Raw genomic sequence first — 22,653 nt, forward strand, 5'->3', positions numbered from 1 at the left:
ATCCCCATTACGGCGGCCGAAGAGCTTTCTTCATCGGCTTTCCAAGGGAAATCTTCCCCGGTCAATGCGGGGAGCCTACCCGGCCTTCCCGCTTGGGATTGACGCGCCGCAGGGTGGCCCCAAGGTGCGCCCCGGCGAGGCCAGAGCTCGCCAAAGCGATCGCCAGCTGCGCCCGATCCTCCGAGCGCTGCCGGATCCCCCCCGGCCCTTGTCCCGAGGCAGCCATAGCGCCTGCAGCCAGCCAGGCGCCGGAGAAGGAGGAGAAGGAGGAGGAGAAGGCAGCCCTGCGCGCTGCTTGGCCGGGGCTGTGCCCAGCGCGCAAGGGCGCACGTCACGCGTTTCTCCGCTGTGCCCCGGAACAGCCTGAGCAGCTCGCCCAGAGCCTGTGGGCCTAAGAGAGAGAGACCGCCCCTTTCCCCTCCTCCTTCTCCTGCTCCGGCCCGGGCCTTTAGATCGTGGGGAGAAGCTGGGCACGTGTGCGGCGAGGATCGCTTGGCGCCGGACGGGGCTGCGCCGTGCGCCCCGCTTCCCTTGGCTAGCCGGGAGATCAAGAGGTGGGTCAAGGTTTCTGGGGCAGCGCCCTTTGCGGATGCCGGCGCAGGGGGGGATCCCGGCCGGGTTGGGGGGGTGGAGGAGGACGGGGAGGGGCGAAGATTGGAAGAAATTGAAAGACTATTTACAGAAAATTAATGAATGTTAAAATTAATGAATGCAAAATCAATGAATGTTAGAATGGTGTCGGACAGAAATTAAGTGGTTTCCAGCTGTAATGCTTTAGGAGAATATGAAAAAAAGGTTTAGAAATAGGTTAAAATTACAGATAGGTAGCCGTGTTGGTCTGCCATAGTCAAAACAAAATAAATTCCTTCCAGTAGCACCTTAAAAACCAACTAAGTTAGTTCTTGGTATGAGCTTTCGTGTGCATGCACACTTCTTCAGATACACACTTCAGATATATACTTCAGATACGTGTATCTGAAGAAGTGTGCATGCACACGAAAGCTCATACCAAGAACTAACTTAGTTGGTCTTTAAGGTGCTACTGGAAGGAATTTATTTTGTTTTAAATAGGTTAAAACTTATTGATAAGGATTGGCCAAACTAACAATTTGAATCGGAATACAAAAAAGGGAGGTAGGAGGAGGTCTGGGAAATAAGTTAATGGAAAATAAGTAATGGAAACGATGTGTTTTTAACTTTTTGTATTTTTGTATTTTTTTTCCTTTTTGATTTTTATTGTATTATTATTGAAAACTTTAATAAATATTCTTGAATAAGAAAAAAGAAAAGGCGCCCCGCCGCCCTCGCCAGAAAGGGGGGCTCCTCTGCGGTGCCTTTTCTGCGTGGGCCCCCACAGAGGTAAAGCGCTTTCGGAGAATCTTCTTTCGAAAGTGGGCGCCGGGGGGGGCTGTGCCTTTTGCGCCCCCGCCCAGCTGCCTTTCTGTGACGCGCACACGCACGCGCGCTCGGTTGCGCGAAGGAAGAAGGGGACACCTGGCATTCCAAATGGCAATGGGAAAGTTTTCAGTTCCTTTAATTTCCGGGGACCCCGCCCCTCGCCCCGATTCTCCCGTAGCGTTGCCATGCAGCCTATGACATTTCTTTGGGAAATCGGTGCACGCTGTGCAATGCCAACTTCAAACTTGAATTTGTGCAGCCTTTCCAGCGAGGAGGAAAATCGCGGATTATATTTTTTTAACTGTATTGGGGTTAGGGGAACAGCATGGGGGGCTAAGTATATTTGGACTAAAGGTAAAGGTAAAGGTACCCCTGCCCGTACGGGCCAGTCTTGACAGACTCTGGGGTTGTGCGCCCATCTCACTTAAGAGGCCAGGGGCCAGCGCTGTCCGGAGACACTTCCGGGTCACGTGGCCAGCGTGACAAAGCTGCATCTGGCGAGCCAGAGCTGCACACGGAAACGCCGTTTACCTTCCCGCTGGTAAGCGGTCCCTATTTATCTACTTGCACCCAGAGGTGCTTTCGAACTGCTAGGTTGGCAGGCGCTGGGACCGAGCAGCGGGAGCGCACCCCGCCGCAGGGATTCGAACCGCCGACCTTTCGATCGGCAAGTCCTAGGCGCTGAGGCTTTAACCCACAGCGCCACCTGCGTCCCTCCATATTTGGACTAGAGCCACTGAAATAAATGAACATAAATTACTTATGCCTGGTAACTTAAGTGGGAGTACTATGAGTAGGATTAATACAGGGGTACCTCAGGTTACATATGCTTCAGGTTACAGACTCCGCTAACCCAGAAATAGTGCTTCAGGTTAAGAACTTTGCTTCAGGGTGAGAACAGAAATCGTGCTCCGGTGGCGCGGCAGCAGCAGGAGGCCCCATTAGCTAAAGTGGTGCTTCGGGTTAAGAACAGTTTCAGGATAAGTACAGACCTCTGGAACGAATTAAGTACTTAACCTGAGGTACCGCTGTATTCGATACAACTCAGTATGTACACATCAGCAGTCCTGAACGTTCCAGAGCTATAGTTTGGGCAGATTTCAGACTTGTACTTTGTTTTCCCCACTGAAATCCCAAGGCACACCAAGGAGAGCCAAATGTGCATTGGGAACTTAAAGGTGGACCCATATGCAATATGTTGACTTGGGGGGTTGTAGACACTGGGATAATAATAATAATAATAATAATAATAATAATAATAATACATTTATTTATACCCCTCCCTCCCCAGCCACCTGCATATACAAAATGCACATCTATATCTGAGTACTGATCAGGGATTTCAATAACCTGAGGGGTTGGGCAATGGAATTGTTGCAGATCAGATGAGATCTACCAGTAAATCTCAAATCTTCTGCTCACCCCTACTGTAGAGGGAAAATATTCGGGACAAAGGAACTGGTCTGCTGCTTTACCTGATGCAAAGGACAAATATATTTAATTTTTTTAGGAAGAGAAGGGCATACAAAGTCTTGTTGTTGTTTTTTGTGGAAGTATTTATCACTGATTGTTTCCATTGAGCATGAAATTCTTTTCTGTTCTTCTATAATTTTCCACCTTTGCCTATCCAAGAGGGGACGTTGAAGCTCCTACTGAAGCACCCTCTTCTGAAAAAGTGAGTAAACAGTATTATTTATTGTAGCAAGTTTCCTCTCCCCTTCCACCTCAGGGAGCCTGTTCACTCTCCTCTGGTTTATTGGAGGGGAAGGTTTTTAGCTCTTTGTCAACCTCCAGGTGAGTTCCAGAAAGAAGGCAGAAGATTCTCTTAGTGTTGGGGGTGGAATCCAAGCAATGGGGGGAAACTGGTGACACTTATGGTGTAGGCTGGATCAAGAGCAAATAACTACAGATAATTACAGATCCATCAGGAAGACATGCTAGGTCTAGAAGCTGGGAGTAAACTAAGGTTTGCTCAGAGCAGACGTACTGAAATTGACGAACATAATTAATTTATGTCATTTCATTTCTATTTTTTTTAAAAAGCAATATTTATTAAAGTTTTAAAGGTTACAAAAAGAAAAAAGAGAAAACACCAAATTAAGCAAAAACAAGACAACACATCACAATAAGGAAAAAGAAAAAACAAAGAAAAAACAGAAAAATAAAACAATTAAAAAACACAACGAACCTTCCCATAACTTATCTTTCATTTGCTTGTTTCCTTGACCTCCTCACACCTCCCTTTTTCGTATTCTAGTTCGGTTAGCTATTTCAGCAAATCCTTTCCATCTTTCCCAGTTTTTGTCCTATAATTTATCTTAATATAATGTAACTTTACTTTCCCTCCTTTCACCAATTAACAGTCTATTTTTACTTAATCCTTTATAACATTTCTGCTAAACCCACATAACTTCATTCCAACATCCTTCTAATATTCCTTAATTTTACAATGTTTCTGTAAATAAACTTTAAATTTCTTCCAATCTTCTTCCACCAACTCTTCTCCCTGGTCTCGGATTCTGCCAGTCATTTCCGCCAGTTCCATGTAGTCCATCACCTTCATCTGCCATTCTTCCCTTCATTTCATTTCTATGGGTCTACTATGAGTAACAGTTTAATATCACCCAGAAAAATCTACCCATTCCACAGCAAAACTGTTCCTAGACCATATCATTTCAAGCTGTAGATGGACACATTGAAGATCATCTGCACATAGAAGCTAGGTGTCAAATAGGGATCTAATTTATCCATTGGTCTGATGTGTTATTGTTCCCCATTCTCCCTCTTGTGTCTTTTTCGGGCCTGTGCCTATGAACCTCATTTTAGGATGCAAAGGCATATTTTTGTGGGGTAGCAGTCATTCATGACATTCTCTCATAAAACTATCAGGTGCCTGGTAAAGAGATGGAAAACTAGCTTGCTCTGCCATGTTCAGTTAAAAGAATGCATTTGCCTTTGTTGGAAGGTTTTTTTTTATTATTTCATGGGTGCAACACACAATGCATAGGTGTAACACAAAACAGTCAACACATAGCTGACCCCTGTGTAACAGAGGCCTGACGGGCATTAACTAGAATTCAGATATTTAGTGTCATTAGTCCCGTGATGTGGAACACACTTCCAGCAGAGATTGGGCAGGAATCCTGACTTTTAACTTCCAAGTACCGTATTTTTCGCTCTATAAGACGCACCAGACCACAAGACACACCTAGTTTTTGGAGGAGGAAAACAAGAAAAAATATATTCTGAATCTCAGAAGCCAGAACAGCAAGAGGGATCGCTGCGCAGCGAAAGCAGCAATCCCTCTTGCTGTTCTGGCTTCTGGGATAGCTGCGCAGCCTGCATTCGCTCCATAAGACGCACACACATTTCCCCTTACTTTTTAGGAGGGAAAAAGTGAGTCTTATAGAGCAAAAAATGCGGTATATCTTGAAGATATTTCTGTGCCTACAGGCTGCTGCAGCTGTTTGAAACTTTCTTGATGAGCTAATCGTTTCAGTAATAGTTTGGTAGCGTTTTTAACGGTGCTTTATGTTTTGTTGGCTACATATTGCTGTACGCTACACTGATATGTCATGAGATGGTGATATATAAATAAACAAAATTACAGGGAATATCTTTTGGGGTTAAATGGTCTACTTTTTTCTCTGCAGTAGTTCATACCACCAACTTTTGCTTTAAAAATGGAAGCGGTAGAAGTGGATACTGCATCCCTTAAGCGTCCTCATTCTGAGGACAAAGAGGCGAACGTGGATGAAATCAAAAGGCAAAAATTCTTGGAAGAAGCACTGAAAGAAAGAGAGAATACTGACCAAAAGACTGAAGCTGAGGCAGAGCGCAAACCCATCAAACCTCCAGTTGAGGATGCAAAAAAAATAGTTCTTAATGAGGGAAGCGCAGGCCAAGATGAGGAAGAATTGGAAGAAATTGATGGAGAAGGAGACCCAGAGAGCTTTGCAGACATGATGAAGCACGGCCTAACAGAGCTAGATGTTGGCATAACTAAGTTTGTTAGTTCTCACAGGGGCTTTTCTGGAATATTGAAAGAGAGGTAAGTACTAACTCTTCTGCTGCTCAACCCTGTGGGTGGATCAATGCTTCACGTAACCCCTTTTGCTGGTTCAGCTTGAACATGGGTCCCATCTGCACAATGCATTTAAAGTGGTAAAAAGTCATGGCTCCCCCCCCCCAAAGAATCCTGGGAACTGTGGCTTATTAAAGGGGCTGAGAGTTGTTAGGAGACAATTCCCAGAGCTACAATTCCCAGAGTGGTTTTAACAGTCCAGTCCCTCTTCACAGGGAACTCTGGGAATTGTAGCCTTAGAAAATAAAGCAAGTAATCACGTCAGTCTGCAAAATCTGTAGTCGGATGGAGGGGGTAGATGTATAGCAGGGGTCAGCAAAGTTTTTCAGCAGGGGGCCAGTCCACTGTCCCTCAGACCTTGTGGGGGGGCAGACTATATTTTGGAGAACAAGAAAAAATGAACGAATTCCTATGCCCCACAAATAACCCAGAGATGCATTTTAAATACAGTGGTACCTCGGGTTACAGATGTTTCAGGTTACAAGAAGATTGGAAGAAATTCAAAGTATATCTTAAGAATTGTTGTAAAATTGATGTCAAGGGAAAGGAAAATATAGAATTACAGCTGTATTTGTTTGATTAATTATGAGAAGAAATCTAAAAAGAAAATAAGTAATTATCTAATTGGTACGAAGGGTTGTTGGAAAAATTTAAAATAAGGATGCAGAGATGGGGAGGTAAGGGGAAGTCTGAGAAACAAGGTTCATGAAAAATGGATTTGAAATTATATATGTTTATATGTTTTTGTCTGTTTATGTGTGTATGTTGTATTGTTTTGTTTTTGTTATTTTGTATTGGAAAATTAATAAAAAATTATTATAAATACAGGTTACAGACTCTGCTAACCCAGAAATAGTACCTCGGGTTAAGAACTTTGCTTCAGGATGAGAACAGAAATCGTGTGGCGGCGGCGGGAAGCCCCATTAGCTAAAGTGGTACCTCAGGTTAAGAACCGTTTCAGGTTAAGAACAGACGGGTCCACTCTCTGCAGGTGTCAGCTCCTTGTAAACTGAGAACCAGCCTTTTTGAATGCACGCTTTTTCCCCTTTCTGGAGCAAATTCCCCTTTATACTGTAAAAAAGGTGAGGGTTAGTTTATAGCATTGACCATGTCCTTGTGTTGTGAGTTCATCTGCACAAACCATGGTTTTCTTTTATAAGACAGAATTTGAAATCCTAGCTTGAACTGAAGCCACGAGGAATTCTGATTTTTGTTGACCATGGTTGGTATTGATACAGGACGCAGGTGGCGCTGTGGTCTAATCCACAGTCTCTTGGGCTTACTGACCAGATGTGTAAGGTGAAAACACAATTAATGCCAGGAAGACAGAGGGAAATAACTTGGAGGAGGAAGGGGATATACATTTCCCACTTTGGCTTTCAGTCAGTCAGTCAAGTTTATTGCTTATAGCCAAAGGCTGCTGCAATGTATAAAATGTCAATCAAAATATATACTAATTTGATACAAAAACTTAAAACATTTGCATTGTCAAAACATGACCTAATCTGCACAAAGCTATAGAAACTCCTTAATATACAAATTAAAACATTAGACAATAATTATAAGCTAAAATCACTGCGGGGCCGCTGATATATTAAAAGAAATGTTAAATAATGCAATAGGCAAAATGTGCTACACGCCAGGTCACATACTTATCAATGTCTGCAAGGAGATACAGTGGTACCTCGGGTTTAGAACTTAATTCGTTCTGGAGGTCCGTTTTTAACCTGAAACTGTTCTTAATCTGAAGCACCACTTAACCTAATGGGGCCTCCCACTGCTGCCGCGCCGCCAGAGCATGATTTCTGTTCTCATCCTGAGGTAAAGTTCTTAACCCAAGGTACTATTTCTGGGTTAAGCCTGAAGCATCTGTAACCTGTAGTGTCTGTAACCTGAGGTACCACTGTATATTGATTGATGGATTTATTACGGCCATTGGCCCATATCTAAAAACAATACATCAAAATTTATCCATAAACAATACAATTTAAACAGTTCCAAGTTAAAACACCCCTATAAAACCAATTTTACTTCAATTAAGTAAACTATACACAATAAGCTCCCTCTATGTCAACCGCAATTCAAATCCCTCAGATTTTGGGGGATATGCGTCTTAGTTCTGGCACTTATTGATGGTTCTTAAGTTTGGCTAAGCTGTCATACAGTTTGGCTAAGCTGTCATACAGTCATACAGTGATCCATTTCTCCTCTTATGAAATAAGACATTAATCAGGTATCTAGCGACTGCATGGGATCTACTTGAGTCTTCGTCGTTTAATAAGTATATTATTGGGGCTTCCTGAGGTCTGTCAGCAATTCTCGATAAATATGGGGCCAGAAACTTGGACCGTGAAGCCGAATGTAAAGGACAACAGAAGATTATATGATATAACGATTCTATAGATCCACTTTTACAGTCACAGAGGAGTGAGATCTGTCCTTTGGAGAGTCTGTTACCCAACACATTTGATGGGAAAACATTGAATCTAGCCTTTATAAAGGCGTACCTGTGCATCACCACAGATAAGGTAGTTAAATAAGATGGAAGTTTCGTTGGTGGTGTTAAGCCAAGGTTTATCGGCGAACAGGTGCCACCACCTGTCGCAATATTAAATTGTAAATCCATCTCCTCTAATTTGTGAGTTATAATTCTCTTGGCAGAAATTAAATCCAATTTTAGTAGTTCAGATGGAGATAGTCCTAAGGACACAAGTTTCCCATGTATTATTTTTGCCCAAGGGCTAGGGAAGTCGTCTCTCCAGAGACACTGTACCGAGTGGAGATTTGGAAGTTTATGCCATAATGCCAACCAGTAACAGAGGATGCATTTCCATAATGTGGTTTCTAGAGATGTAACATTTAGTGTCTGTAACCTGAGGTACCACTGTATAGAATTATGTCAGCAGGATTCTGGCCAGGGGACGTTTTCATTATAGGTGTCAAAAACAGTTCTCTTGCTTCAAGATATAAGGGGCAGTACAAGATATAATGCGTAAGGTCCTCTAATTCAGGGCATCCCCTAATACAAACATGTTCAGTTACTGGTATGCCTCTATGAGGCTTTCAGTTATGTGTTTTAGGGAGCCCATACTTTCTCTTCATTAGACTGTGTTTCTCCTTCTTGTTCCTTTTGCAAATGAAACTGCTGAAATAGAATAAATAGAATAAATCCTTCATTTAGTACCCTACCCCTTAAGCAAGATTCTTCTTTTTGGTTTCTTCCTTTTTAGTTTCTGGTGTGAAAGGGCTGATAGACCTCAGTCCCAAATTTAAAAGTATAGAAGTGACTTCAGGGTTGCAATTTAAGCTGAAAAGGCTCTTATTTGACATTTGTATCCCATTCTCTGTTGACTGTCCTGTCTTGTTTTCTACTTAGATATTCAGATTTCGTTGTTCATGAAATAGGAAAAGACGGGCAAACCATCCATTTGGACGACTTCTCTGTGCCTTTAGATAAAGAGGTAACTTTTCTCCTCCTAGCTTCCATCATCAAATGTGGAAGGCCATAATTCAAATCTTGGTTGAAAGATTTGCACAGATTTCTACTTAACATTTTGTGGTGTTTATAGGATCCTTCTGAGGAGATCTTCACAGTGTTGTCAGCTGAAGACAAGCAGCGATTAGAAGACCTCCAGCTTTTTAAAAATAAAGAAGGCAGTGTGGCCATTGAGGTAATTGACAAAATATCAAAGGTACTAAATAAACAAGTTAATGGTTGGCAAAATGATGCAACAGCATCAAACTGTTTTGGAAGTTGATTTTGTTCGACTATGCACCTGTGAAGGGTATATAAAAAGCTGCAAGGCTTTTTTTATGAAGTGTTTTAAATTAATTTCCAGAAAAGTTGGGAATAACTACAATCCTCTACATTCATCATCACGCTGGTAAACAATGCTTCTTGTGACTAAATTTACATATAGGAGCAAAGTAGGCCTTTTCCTCTTGGGAATATACCCTGCTGCTTGCCTAAAGGCAAATGAGAGTGGTATTTTTTTGTAGTTTGGTGTATTGGTCTCATTACTATTCTAAGGGATTATGAAAATGGGATTAAATGATTAAAAGAATAATATAATGACAGGAAAAGTGAATTTAATAATATAATACAGTGGTGCCTCGCAAGACGAAATTAATTCGTTCCGCAAGTCTTTTCGTCTTGCGAGTTTTTCGTCTTGCGAAGCACGGTTTCCCATAGGAATGCATTAAAAATCAATTAATGCGTTCCTATGGAAACCGCCTTCAGACCAGGTCTGGGGACAGTCTGTCCCCCTACCTCTTCTGAAGTCTTTGCTCCCCCCCCCCCGCCTGCCTTTCCGGGACAGCGGAGACTTTTCCGCTGTCCCTGGGCGATCTTAAAATGCTGGCGGTTGGCAGCGAAGGCTTCGCTGCCGCCCGCCAGCATTTTAAAAGCCCCCGGGACAGCGGAGACTTTTCCGCTGTCCCGGGGCAATCTTAAAATGCTGGCGGGTGGCAGCGAAGGCTTCGCTGCCGCCCGCTAGCATTTTAAAAAGCCCCCAGGACAGCGGAGACTTTTCCGCTGTCCTGGGGGCTTTTAAAATGCTGGCGGGCGGCAGCGAAGCCTTCGCTGCCGCCCGCCAGCATTTTAAGATCGCCCAGGGACAGCGGAGAAATTCTCCGCTGTCCCGGGGCGATTTAAAAGCCACCGGGAAGGCAGGCAGGGGGACAAAGAGTTTTGCCCCCCGCCCGCCTTCGGAAGAGGTCCTGCACCTCTTCCGAAGGCGGGCAGGGGACAAAAGTCTTTGCTCCCCCCTGCCTGCCTTTCCGGGAGAGCGGGAAGGCAGCGCTGCCTTTTCCGCTCTCCCGGAAAGGCAGGCAGGGGGGAGCAAAGACATTTGCCCCCCGCCAGCCTTCAGAAGAGGTCCTGGACCTCTTCCGAAGGCGGGCGGGTCTGCCAGCCTTTCCGAGAGAGCGGGAAGGCAGCGCTGCCTTTTCCGCTCTCCCGGAAAGGCAGGCAGGGGGGAGCAAAGACTTTTGCCCCCCGCCAGCCTTCAGAAGAGGTCCTGGACCTTTTCTGAAGGCTGGCGGGGGGCAAAAGTCTTTGCTCCCCCCCCCCGCCTGCCTTCAAAAGCCGTCCGGGATAGCGGGAAGCGCTTCCCTGCTATCCCGGACCGCTTTTAAAATGCTGGCGGTGGGGAGCAAAGCCTTTCGCCCCCGCCGGCCTTCCTGGACCTCTTCTGAAGTCCGGAGGGGGGGGGGAAGGCTTTGCTCCCCACCGCCAGCATTTAAAAGAGGTCCCCGAGATTTCCCTATGGGCTTTCGTCTTACGATGCAAGCCCATAGGGAAAATCGTCTAGCGAAGCGTCGCAAAAACCGAAAAACCCTTTCGTCTTGCGGGTTTTTCGTCTTGCGAGGCATTCGTCTTGCGGGGCACCACTGTAATTTATTATTTATACCTCGCCCATCTGGCTGGGTTTCCTCAGCTACTCTGGGCGGCTTCCAACTGAATATTAAAAACAAAATACAGCATCAAACATTAAAAACTTCCCTAAATAGGACCACCTTCAGATGTCTTTTAAAAGTAAGATAGTTGCTTATTGCCTTGGGAGGGTGTTCCACAGGGCAGGCGCCACTACCGAGAAGGCCCTCTGCCCGGTTCCCTGTAACCTCACTTCTCGCAGCAAGGGAACCGCCAGAAGGCCCTCGGAGCTGGACCTCAGTGGGATGAATACGCTCCTTTAGGTATACTGGACCGAGACCGTTTAGGGCTTTAAAGGTCAGCACCCACACTTTGAATTGTGCTCGGAAACGTACTGAGAGCCAATGCAGATCTCTTAGGACCGGTGTTATATGGTCCCAGCGGCTGCTCCCAGTCACCAGTCTAGCTGCCGCATTCTGGATTAATTGCAGTTTCCGAGTCACCTTCAAAGGTAGCCCCACATAGAGCTCATTGCAGTAGTCCAAGCGAGAGATTACTAGAGCATGCACCACTCTGGCGAGACAGCCTGCGGGCAGGGAGGGTCTCAGCCTGTGTACCAGGTGGAGCTGGTAGACAGCCACCCTGGACACAGAATTAACTTGCACCTCCATGGACAGCTGTGAGTCTTGGTCCTTCAGGGGCACAGTTACCCCATTCAGGACCAGGGAATCCCCCACACCCACCCGCCCCCTGTCCCCCAAGAACAGTACCTCAGTCTTGTCAGGATTCAACCTCAATCCGTTAGCCGCCATCCATTCTCCAACCGACTCCAGACACTCACGCAGGACCTTCACCTTTTCTAGACTATGTCACTTCAGATTTGGGCACCTGATTTGTAGTCCCTGCATACAGAAAAATCTAGCAAGTCAAATAAGGGTTGAATCTTAGCTTTCTCCCTTACGTACTATTTTATTTTTCTTTTAAAATGTGCAAAGAATTCTTTTTCTCCTGAGGAGCATACAGTCCTAACCCCCACCGGCTGTCTCATCTAGTGATGGTCAGAAATGGGCTTCTGTCCTCATCTGCTGTTTATGAGATGATGTTTACTTCTCTCCCCCCCCCTTCTTTAAGTTGGTTATTTATTGCTTTTCAGAGTACACGAAATAGCAATACAGTGAGGTCTTGCAGGCCTCCAATATCACCAGGAAACTACAAAGCTAAAAACCAACTAAGCTATCACTTTTTGTATTATTATTTTTTCTGCCGCTGCTTAGGTCATTGAAGACACTAAGGAGAAAAGGACCGTTATGCACCAGGCTGTAAAATCTTTGTTTCCAGGGCTAGAGACTAAAACAGAGGATCGGGATGGGAAAAAATACATCGTTGCTTATCATGCAGCTGGAAAAAAGGCTCTTGCAAGTGAGTTTGGCCTTATTTGAAACTTTCAAAACAAAAATGGCTTCGTAGTATATCCTTGTGTAAAAATCTGTCTTAACTGCAATTCCAGGTGTGCCTACTCAGGTGCAAGTCCTGTTGGGCTCAACAGAGCTTGCTTCCAAGTGAGCATGTGTAGGATTGCAGCCCAATTAATCAAAATCAGCATTCACTAGGCATTGATTGTGTTAGTTTAAGTCACATAGGATGGTAGGAAGTCTTGGAGGGAGATTAAAACCCTGTGTACTTGCTTTTCCTAAGTGCGTTTTTACAAAGCTATGGAAGAATTGTCCTTAAAGAAATAACGGTCTTGTAACAGACAGTCCATAAGTATGTAGTGGAAAATGGTAATATTCTAGTTTGGGTCTGCACAGAGATTTGTGTAACTGTAGAACAAGCAGATTTGATGTAAGCTCAGCCTTTCCCCTCCTTTCAAAATGCGGCTTCTGTAGATTTTTTTTTTAATTAAAAAAAGGTCTGAACATGCAGTCAGGTTGTACAAATAAAGTTAAAAGAAGTTGCAGGGGTTATATGATCAACCTATGTTGCTGAAACACTATTTTGTATGATGGAATTGCTAAAATAAAATAATTACCTCCGTATAAACCTGAGGAAGCAAGCATTAAAAAATCTGCAAGGATTTTAGAAAATGTATCGGTTTTAAAATAAATGCTAGTCTTACTGTCTAAAAATGGAAAACGTTTGGAAAGGGAGGGGGGAAAACCCTGTAGGCTTCCATGCTGTCTGCTTACTTGGGAATAAGTCCCATTGAACACAGTTACTTCTGAGTAGCATTGGTAGAGGAGAAAAAATATCCAGGCTTAAAATTAAAGCATGGGTGGCTAACCTTTTGCTCTCCAGAGGTTGCTGTGCTGAAATTCTCATCATCCTGAACTATGGGGCTTGCTGGGTGGGAATGAGGGGAGTTGGTTAACCACCTGTATGGATGAATGGACCCACTGCAGTCTGGTGCTACTTGAGGATGGGGCTAAATCTGTCATGCCCCACTTCTGCACAAATTTTATCTGTTCGGAAATACAGATTAAGAATAAAAATACTTACATGAGGCTGTCAGAGGGTTCCAGCGTTGCCTGCCTGGTGCTTTCTGATCTAAAAGCGTGTTTGTTCCTTTTAAAATTGACTAGAAAAAGAGTCTTTATGTACTCTTTGTGCCTTTAAATAAAAACCAACCAACCAGTAGGTTGCTCTGCAGCTTGGCATTTTCCCAGCCTATGCCAAGATTGACTGGGAGAAAAATATCCCAGTGTCTTTATTGGCATCTTGATCTGTTAAACAGCAGTCAGTAGATGATGCTCATCTCCATAGAGTGAAAAACGTCAGATTAAGCAGCTTGTTAGGGCAGATAAATTTCTCAATCCTAGCTGCTCTGTGTCTTGGAATTAGAATATTATTGCTCTTCACAGCTGTGAAATCTATATTGCCTATTTTATTTTTATTATCACGGCCTAGGACCCTCGTACCTACGGGACCGCCTCTCCTGGTATGCCCAATGGAGAGCCTCAAGGTCCATAAATAGCAACACCCTAGAGGTCTAAGGAAGTTAGATTGGCTTCAACCAGAGCCAGGGCCTTCTCAACACTGGCTCCGGCCTGGTGGATCGCTCTGCCTCATGAGACCAGGGCCCTGCAGCATCTGATTTCTTTCTGCAGGGCCTGTAAGACAGAGTTGTTCCGCCTGACCTCCGGCTTAGAATCAATTTGATTCCCTCCCCCTCTTTCTTTTTTATTTTCCTTTCTCCTCCTGCGATGAGGCTACATTTTAATATTTTAATGTTTCAGTATTTTAATGTTGTGTTTTAATTTTGTTTTTAAGTTGTATTCATTCAACTTGTTTTTATTATTGCTTGTTAGCCGCCTTGAGCCCGCCTTGGCTAGGGAGGGCGGGGTATAAATAAAAGTTATTATTATTATTTAATGTGATTCAAAATAGGATATTAAAGATCTGGGGGGAGATGTGGTTGTCAATTGCACAGAATTTCTTTATTGCACTGAATATATTTAAGTACAGTCCATGTTTGCATGCGTTGTGCATGGAGCATGCATGTTTACAGGTACAAACAGAAATACTCAAGCCACGCTCTCCATCTTCCCTACTGTTGGAGCAAAATGCATGTGTTACCATATGTTATCTGGATGATTTTTCTAAAATGGTTGAAGGGAGGGGGTGATGTGAATGTCTTTGTATGGTGCTACCAAACTTCAGGCAGTGACCTTTCAGACAGTCGTACGTTTTCCCAGACGTCTAGTACAAGTGAATTTGTTCAGTGCATATGAACAAACTTCCTCCTGCGTAAGAATTTGCAAGTTCACTGTATTCTGTACTGGTTGGGGGACGACACAACCTGACTCATTGAAATTTGTATTAATTAGACTCTCAGTTTGGAACTGGATTCTGCAGGCGCTTCTGTTCTAAACACATGGAACGCTTAATAACCTTTGTTTATCCGCTCTTTGCGTCGCTGCCCTCAGTGTAGTTTGTTGCGTGTGTAGCTGAAACCTTTCCATTTGTTCACTTCTCCCTCTGCACGATTCCATTGCATAGCTGTCTAAATAGACGTCAGTCGCCACATTCACTGTTGAATGCTCCAGACATCTGCAGCGTTATAACACATAAACTTGCATGTTCCCATCTGAAGCACTTTGATACCTTTAAAAAATAAAAACAAAATAAAACATTCCTCTCTTATGCTCTTTACCCCATGCCTATGAACAGAGGTCAGAACTTCAACAGGTAAGAAAGAGATGTTGGCATTTCATGTTAGGAAAAAATGAAATGCCAATCCAATCGACAGTAATTTAGACCAGCTAAACAGTTTTCCAAGTTCATGACTAACAGAAATAAACCTTTCTCCAGCCCAATCATAGAATCATAGAGTTGGAAGAGACCACAAGGGCCATCGAGTCCAACCCCCTGCCAAGCAGGAAACACCATCAGAGCACTCCTGATATATGGTTGTCAAGCCTCTGCTTAAAGACCTCCAAAGAAGGAGACTCCACCACACTCCTTGGCAGCAAATTCCACTGTCAAACAGCTCTTACTGTCAGGAAGTTCTTCCTAATGTTTAGGTGGAATCTTCTTTCTTGTAGTTTGGATCCATTGCTCCGTGTCCGCTTCTCTGGAGCAGCAGAAAACAACCTTTCTCCCTCCTCTATGTGACATCCTTTGATATATTTGAACATGGCTATCATATCACCCCTTAACCTCCTCTTCTCCAGGCTAAACATGCCCAGCTCCCTTAGCCGTTCCTATCTATCATAGAATCATAGAGTTGGACCACAAGGATAATCTAGTCCGGCCCCCTGTAATTCAGGAATCTTGTTGCCCAGCATGGGGCTCAAACCCACATCCCAGATGACAAGACTCTCCTCTTAGCCTCGCTAAGGTGGTTCAAAGGAAAGCAGAGCAAGACGTTTGGCACCAGCTTAGCTGCCAGAAAGAAGTCTATAAGGCACCACCCAAGCGTCTTAGGGACTCCACTCTGGGTTTGTGTAGGGTTCGCTCCTTAAGCCTTTTCTTTTCCCACAAGGCAGTGGAGGTTAAGGACCAGATGGGCAAGCCTCGGATGCCCCTCACTCATTTTCTGTGAGCCTCCCAGAGAAGCATTGTTATGCTACAGCGTACAAAAGCCACAATAAATAAATCAATAAAAATAAATTTGTCCTCAACAAATATGACCCCTAATTGTCATAATATTAAAATAGATAGCCTCTTTGAGAGTTAGGTTTTCAGTATGCTCAGAATTCTTACATTCTACATCACTTTTTTTGTAAACTGCCTTGAGGGTTTTTCCCGGTATGTAAATTTTATGAAATAAAGGATAAATAAAATGGTTTAACCAAAGTAATTTGGAAATAATCCCAAGTACAGGGGTACCTCTAGTTACGAACCTAATTCGTTCCAGAGGTGTGTTCTTAACCTGAAACTATTCTTAACTAGAGGCGTGCTTTCGCTAATAGGGCCACTTGCTGCCACTGCGCCGCCGGGACATGATTTCCGTTCTCATCCTGGGGCAAAGTTCTCAACTCAAGATAACTCTTCCAGGTTAGCAGAGTTTGTAACCTGAAGCGTTTGTAACCTGAGGCGTTTGTAAGTACTGTCCCTCTGCTTGGTTGCAGACCATAGCAGTTAATCTTTCAGAAAATTATAACCCATTAATATTGTTCTCTATATATAATACCTTTCCTTGCACTTGAAACAACAGAAGACAAGAGAATTAAGTGTTAAAAGAAAAAGAAAAACATTCAAACCCCTGAGGATACATTTGCATCCTAACACTTAACAGTGATTAATGTGAACCATGGTTTGCACGTTCTGACCATAGTTTCTGCCCAGTTTTGAACCATAGTGTAAATGTTCACCATATCTAACCACAGTTAAGGAGAGCAAACAATTCTTAGGCATTATGTCTTCTCAGAGCCTGTTTGAATGCAGTGATGTACCATAATTGATGGCAGTGGGAACAAGGTGTGTTCTTGGCTACAGTTAGTGTTTAGCGAGGAGAGTGCTTAACACTGGTCCCAGGTTTGGATGACACGCTAAGCCTAACCTCGACTTAACTGGGTGCAGCTCAGAGTAATAAAGGCCAGGGAGGAGTGAAGCGGTTGCAAGCTCCTCCATGGGAGCCTTCACAATCCAGGTAGACCATAGGTTGGTTTACTGTGACATGGGAAGAAGACCATTGAGTTTGTTCACATGTACTACCAAACCATGGTTTAGCACATTAGGGACAAGTCCTCTGCTTGCACAACGTTGTTTAATTAGGTTTGTCAAAAATGGAGTATGAGGAGGAGCATACTAGCCTCAGGCTTGGTAATACAACACTAAACCATGGTTTGGTATTAAGTGTGAACCAGCCGAGTGCGCTTTTGAAAACCACCCAAGAGTCTACATAAGGAAAATGCGATTTGAACTTCCTTGTTTTCAGTCCCAGTGCATTAGCCTCAGCATCACATTTGCAACAAATGAAATATTTGGCAAGAAGTGTAATCGTTGCATTAATAATGTGTGACTTTGCCCTAAGACTATCCAATATAATATTTTTTTCGTTGGTGGGACCCCTGACATCTCTGCGTATGGGCAAGCTACCGTACAACAATCTTTTCAGGTGGCGACCCTTAGTTTTGTGGGATGAATTATGTTGCATATCTTTGCAGTGTTCTGATGGACTCCTAAAAAAGTTGCCAAGAGGAATTTAACATTGTCGAAGGAAGATGTCAGCCTGATATATTCCACCCCCACAAAGAATTGATAAAGCACCAGCAAGTGTACAAATGATTTGCAGGGGGGGCGGGGAAGAGAGATTTACTCAAGACTTTCTTTTTGTCTGAATTACAAAAACACACACAAAAAAAAACCACAACAACCCTAAATGGAAAACAGTGAAAATGGCCATACTTTAATACTTTGTATGTTTTAACGTTTTGTCTTTAAAGATCCAAGAAAACATTCTTGGCCCAAATCTAGGGGAAGTTATTGCCACTTTGTCTTGTACAAAGAGAACAAGGACACCATGGATGCCATCAATGTGCTGTCGAGATTTTTAAGGTGAGTCAACCTTTTGACAAGAGAGGACAGTAAATCTGCAAAACTTGCTGTTTCTGATAGGTGGTAGAAATGTCATCCTTTGAGATGGTTGGTTTGAGGAACATTGCAGCATGTTGAAGGTAAAGCGGTTGCTTTTTAGTGGTCAGTTTTGGAAATAATGTATAGCTCGCGTGTAACAATTTGTAATTTTTCATCATTGTGGAATCCCGAGGCGGTAAGACTCCATTACAAAAACGGGAGGGAGAGAGATAGAGAGAACCATGCATCCATGGGAACTATATGTTATTAAAAATAGTGTTTCGAACCCTCAGGGATAAATTCTCCCATTCAGTTTAAATCCTATGCATTGTAATAATCATAATTTTATTATTATACCCTGCCTATGGGGTTTCCCCAGCTACTCTGGGCGGCTCCCAACAGAATATTAAAAACACAATAAAATATCAAACATTTAAAACTTCCCTAAACAGAGCTGCCTTCAGATGTCATCTAAAAATCAGATAGTTGTTTATTTCCTTGACATCTGATGGGAGGGCGCCACCACCGAGAAGGCCCTCTGCCTGGTTCCCTGTAACCTCACTTCTCGCCCTGAGGGAACTGCCAGAAGGCCCTCAGAGCTGGACCTCAGTGTCCAGTCTTGTGTGTGTTCAAATACTTCTTTCCAAATTCAGTCTTTACATCAGCTTGGGGACAGTGCACATTGCTTTTGTCCTGTCAAGCTGACAACTTCTAAGACTAACTGTGGTGGCACATAATAGAAGGAAAAGGTTGGCTTTGACTTGTGTGCTCTGGCTCCTAATTGCGGGTAACCGTGGTGAGACAGAGACGTGTGTTTTTCCCCTAGACTGTCGGAAGTTCCTTCCCTGAATTTTTGTTCTGCTTTGTACTGAACTTCAAGAGAAGCAGCCTCGGCATAAGTGCAGGGTAGAAATAAATAAAAATTTTGCACTTTGCATCAGCTCGCAAGTTATTCAAGTGGTGGCAAACAGAAATCCTTACGGATTGTTTTTATTTGGGGGAGTTTTTTTGGGGGGTAAATGACTCTTAACTGGATCAGATTGTTGTTATGTCTCTTGAGCTTCTCTCCTGTGCATAATTATGGATCAAATCAGCAATCGGGAACCTCAGATGAGGAGGCCAGACATGGTCCCCATGGCGTCTCTGACCCTCGAGACTCATGCAAGCCCTGCCCCTTCCCCAGGCCACCCTCTCTTCCGAGACCAGGCCTCCGTGGGTCGTGCTCTGCCCTTGCGCAAGTCCTGTTACAGGGTGGAATATGTCCTTTAATTGTAACAGTGCTTCGCACTTGCCTGGATGAAAAGGAGTGTGTGTTTGTAGAAAGCGCTGACATTTTTGCAGGGCTGGAAGGTAGCCTACTGTACAGAGGTAGGAGTCACATCCGTTACACCACCAACTTTGTCCAACCGCTGACATGCAGCCCCTTTCAAGGTCGCCCTAGCGGGAACCTGGCCGTCAAGTTTATTTAAATGATACAGCCTTGGCAAGCAAAGGTAATAACATCTATGCTTCTTTCCCCTGCCTGTTTTGCTAGTGCTGAAGATTTTTCTTTCTCATTTTTTTAAAGAGTTAAGCCAAACATATTTTCATATATGGGGACGAAAGACAAAAGGGCTATTACAGTTCAAGAGATCGCTGTTCTCAGGTAAGTAGAAGCAGGGCGGTGTTTAAATGTTACCTGGCTTGCTGACAGAAATATATTATTATTATTATTATTATTATTATTAATTGTATACTGCCCTATACCCATATATCTCAAGGCAGTTCACAAAATAAAATCACAATATAAAAATAATCTTTGTGCAAGATGGAAATAATTGATTATATAAAAGTGTTGTGGCATTCAGTAAATACACTAGGCATTTGAATCAGTCATCCCCCAATTCTGCAGAGTAAGTGGCTGCAGTTAGATTTGAAAACCCTCAGTTTTAAACTGGGGGCATGAATGTTAAAAAGATGTAATGAACGGGCTGCTGGAATCACGGTTTCAGAAATAGATTTCAGAAATACAGTTTGTTACCTGTGCTTCAGTCACTGTACAGTAACTCCAAAATCAATTATCCTGTGTGGAGACCCCGTTTCTTGTGAAATCTTTCCCTCTCTATCTCCATGTTTAGAATCACTGCACAAAGGCTGGCTCACTTAAATAATTGCTTGATGAATTTCAAGCTTGGAAACTTCAGTTACAAGAACCACCCGCTAAAGCTGGGAGAATTGCAAGGAAATCATTTCACAGTAGTTCTCAGGTAAAAGTTCCGTTTTCCAAGGCTGCTTAGTGCTTTATGTTAAATCCCAGTGTGTTGTGTGAAAGATACGATAATCAAAGTTGACTTGCTGTTCTATATATTTTTTTCTGTTGGAGAGATAGAAAATCCATTCATCTAAGAGTGGGGGCTGTTTTTAAAGAGACTTCTGGATTTCACAATCACCAACAAAAATGTGTCCAGCTTTGTTTTTCTTACCCAGGGTTATAGCCAAGATAAAACAAAGGGAGGTGATTGGTCTGGTAGCATCAATGTTAGGAATATCCCAGATTTGAACATGGTGGGTTAGATCCAGATTAAATTTGTTGCATTGGACCCACTGGGTTCTATTCAGTGCTGCGTGAGCAGCGTTCCATTTGCGCAGCATAACTTTCCCTTTCTCTCCTTTGCCTGCATGCCCCCAAAATCTGACCCAGAGTCCCCCACCCCCTGGAGGGTATTCAGGGGGCTGCAGAGGAAAGGAAGATGAAATTTCATTGCAAAATCTGAAGTACTGTGTGTTACATAAGTGGGATCTAAGCGATATATTTCAGTGGAACCTAAATTGTTTCTAATGGGACTTAAGTGTGTCTAATTTACCCTGAACATGATGCTTTCTTTTGAATACTTTTTAAAAAAATTTTTTTGCACAGCCTGGTTTTTCTTTATCATGCCTTTTTCTTCTGGATGCAGCTCTGCCTTAACAGCTGCGAGGGCAGCGTTTGCACGCCTGTGCACGATTGCTCTGCAGTTGTGGAATCTGGAACTTTGCCCAGGGTTTGGCTGCTTGACAAGCTTAAGCAATTCAGGGAGCAGTCATAACAATGACACCAGGTTAAGTTGGTATAAAGTCTTCTTCTTTGGCAATCGCTCGTAGCCGAGTAAGATTGTCATCCATAAACATGGTTTTAACAATGAGTCCGTAAGTGACTGTGGAGGCCAATTCTGGACTCATGCGTCCTTCCACAGTGGGGACATTGGTTTCCGGGCGGGAGTTGATCACGGTGTGGATTTGCCAAGCGTGCCTTCCTCTTAGCACGTTTCTCCCTTGCGTCCTGAGTTTGTTTTTTTTAAAAAAAATATTTATTACTTTTCTAACAATTTAAACACTACAAAAATTATAAACAATACAATACAAAAACACTACATAACACTAACACATTAAACTAACAAAATAAAACAAAAACAGTTTAAAACACATCAAACAATTTCAATAACTTATCTTTCATTCACTTATTTCAACGACCTCCGCACACCTCCCTTTTTGTAATCCACTTCTGTTAATTGTTTCAGCAATTCCTTTCCATCTTCCTCTGTTTTCTATCCTATAATTATCTTAACATATTCTAACCTTATTTTTTCCTTTAATACTCTAATAATCTATTTATACTTAATTCCTTATAACATTTCTACTAAAGCCATATAACTTCATTCCCACATTTTTCTAACATTCATTAATTTTACAGTATTTCTGTAAATAGTCTTTAAACTTTTTCCAGTCTTCTTCCACCGACTCTTCTCCCTGGTCTCGGATTCTGCCAGTCATTTCCGCCAGTTCCATATAGTCCATCAACTTCATCTGCCACCTTGCGTCCTGAGTTTGAGTGTCTTCAAAGCCCATGACACCTTTGGTAAAGGCTGTTCTCCAACTGGAGCACTCGCAGGCCGGTGTTTCCCAGTTGTCGGTGTTTATACTACATTTTTAAAGATTCGCCTTGAGACAGTCTTTAAACCTCTTTTGTTGACCACCAGCTTTACGCTTTCTATTTTAAAGTTTGGAATAGAGTACAGTCATACCTCAGGTTAAATATGCTTCAGGTTAAGCGCTTTTGGGTTGCGTTCCATGGCAACCCGGAAGTAACGGAACGTGTTACTTTCGGGTTTTGCCGCTCGCGCATGCACAGTCAAAATGACGTCATGTGCAGTCGCGACACGCGCATGCGCGGGTTACGTTCGCTTCAGGGTGCAAACGGGGATCCGGAACAGATCCTGTTCATATCCAGAGGTACCACTGCAGTTGCTTTGGAAGACGATAATCAGGCATCCGCACAACATGACCAGTCCAATGAAGTTGATGTTGAAGAATCATTGCTTCAGCCCTGGTGATCTTTGCTTCTTCCAGTACACTGATATTAGTTCGTATAAAGTACGTCAGATCCAAAACCCATTCAAGAGCGAGGCTACTGCTGGCAGAGGAAAAGCAAGCCTTTGCAGTAGTGTTTTACTTACACCACCCGTTCTGTTGGGTTGTGTGTCATGTGACTTGGCTGAATAGAGTTAGGATTCAGCAAAGGACCGCCCCCACCCTGTCCAGCTATGCCCTGCAATGCCCCTTTTGGGAGCTTACACCAGACCCAGAATGTAGAACTTAAGCCTGTGTATCTCTCTCTGAGCTGGGGTTGAGGACTTGCGCCACTATAGCCCTGGCTAAGCCAGGGTTCAGCCAGCTGAGCTGGAGATCTACTGGATCCTAACTAACTCATTCTGGCAGATCTGGGGGTTGGATTGGTTCCTTAGTGGTGTTTTTTTAATGCAAA

At 43.4% G+C, this 22,653-nt stretch overlaps 1 protein-coding gene across 1 annotated transcript in view; it reads left to right on the forward strand.

The window, feature by feature from the left end:
* The first annotated feature begins 274 nt into the window (after window positions 1–274).
* PUS7 (pseudouridine synthase 7) overlaps window positions 275–22,653 on the forward strand; it is a 31,987-nt gene continuing 9,608 nt past the window's right edge. Inside the window, exons 1-10 of the mRNA XM_081927906.1 lie at window positions 275–554; window positions 3,031–3,073; window positions 5,052–5,449; window positions 8,859–8,943; window positions 9,052–9,153; window positions 12,131–12,275; window positions 15,024–15,041; window positions 17,744–17,855; window positions 19,441–19,518; window positions 19,991–20,119. Coding sequence (XP_081784032.1) covers window positions 5,082–5,449; window positions 8,859–8,943; window positions 9,052–9,153; window positions 12,131–12,275; window positions 15,024–15,041; window positions 17,744–17,855; window positions 19,441–19,518; window positions 19,991–20,119 — 1,037 coding nt within the window. The 5' untranslated portion in view covers window positions 275–554; window positions 3,031–3,073; window positions 5,052–5,081. The remainder of the gene's footprint in view (window positions 555–3,030; window positions 3,074–5,051; window positions 5,450–8,858; window positions 8,944–9,051; window positions 9,154–12,130; window positions 12,276–15,023; window positions 15,042–17,743; window positions 17,856–19,440; window positions 19,519–19,990; window positions 20,120–22,653) is intronic.

The sequence above is a fragment of the Podarcis melisellensis genome, assembly GCF_964234715.1.
Source record: "Podarcis melisellensis genome assembly, chromosome: 10".
Taxonomy (NCBI): domain Eukaryota; kingdom Metazoa; phylum Chordata; class Lepidosauria; order Squamata; family Lacertidae; genus Podarcis; species Podarcis melisellensis.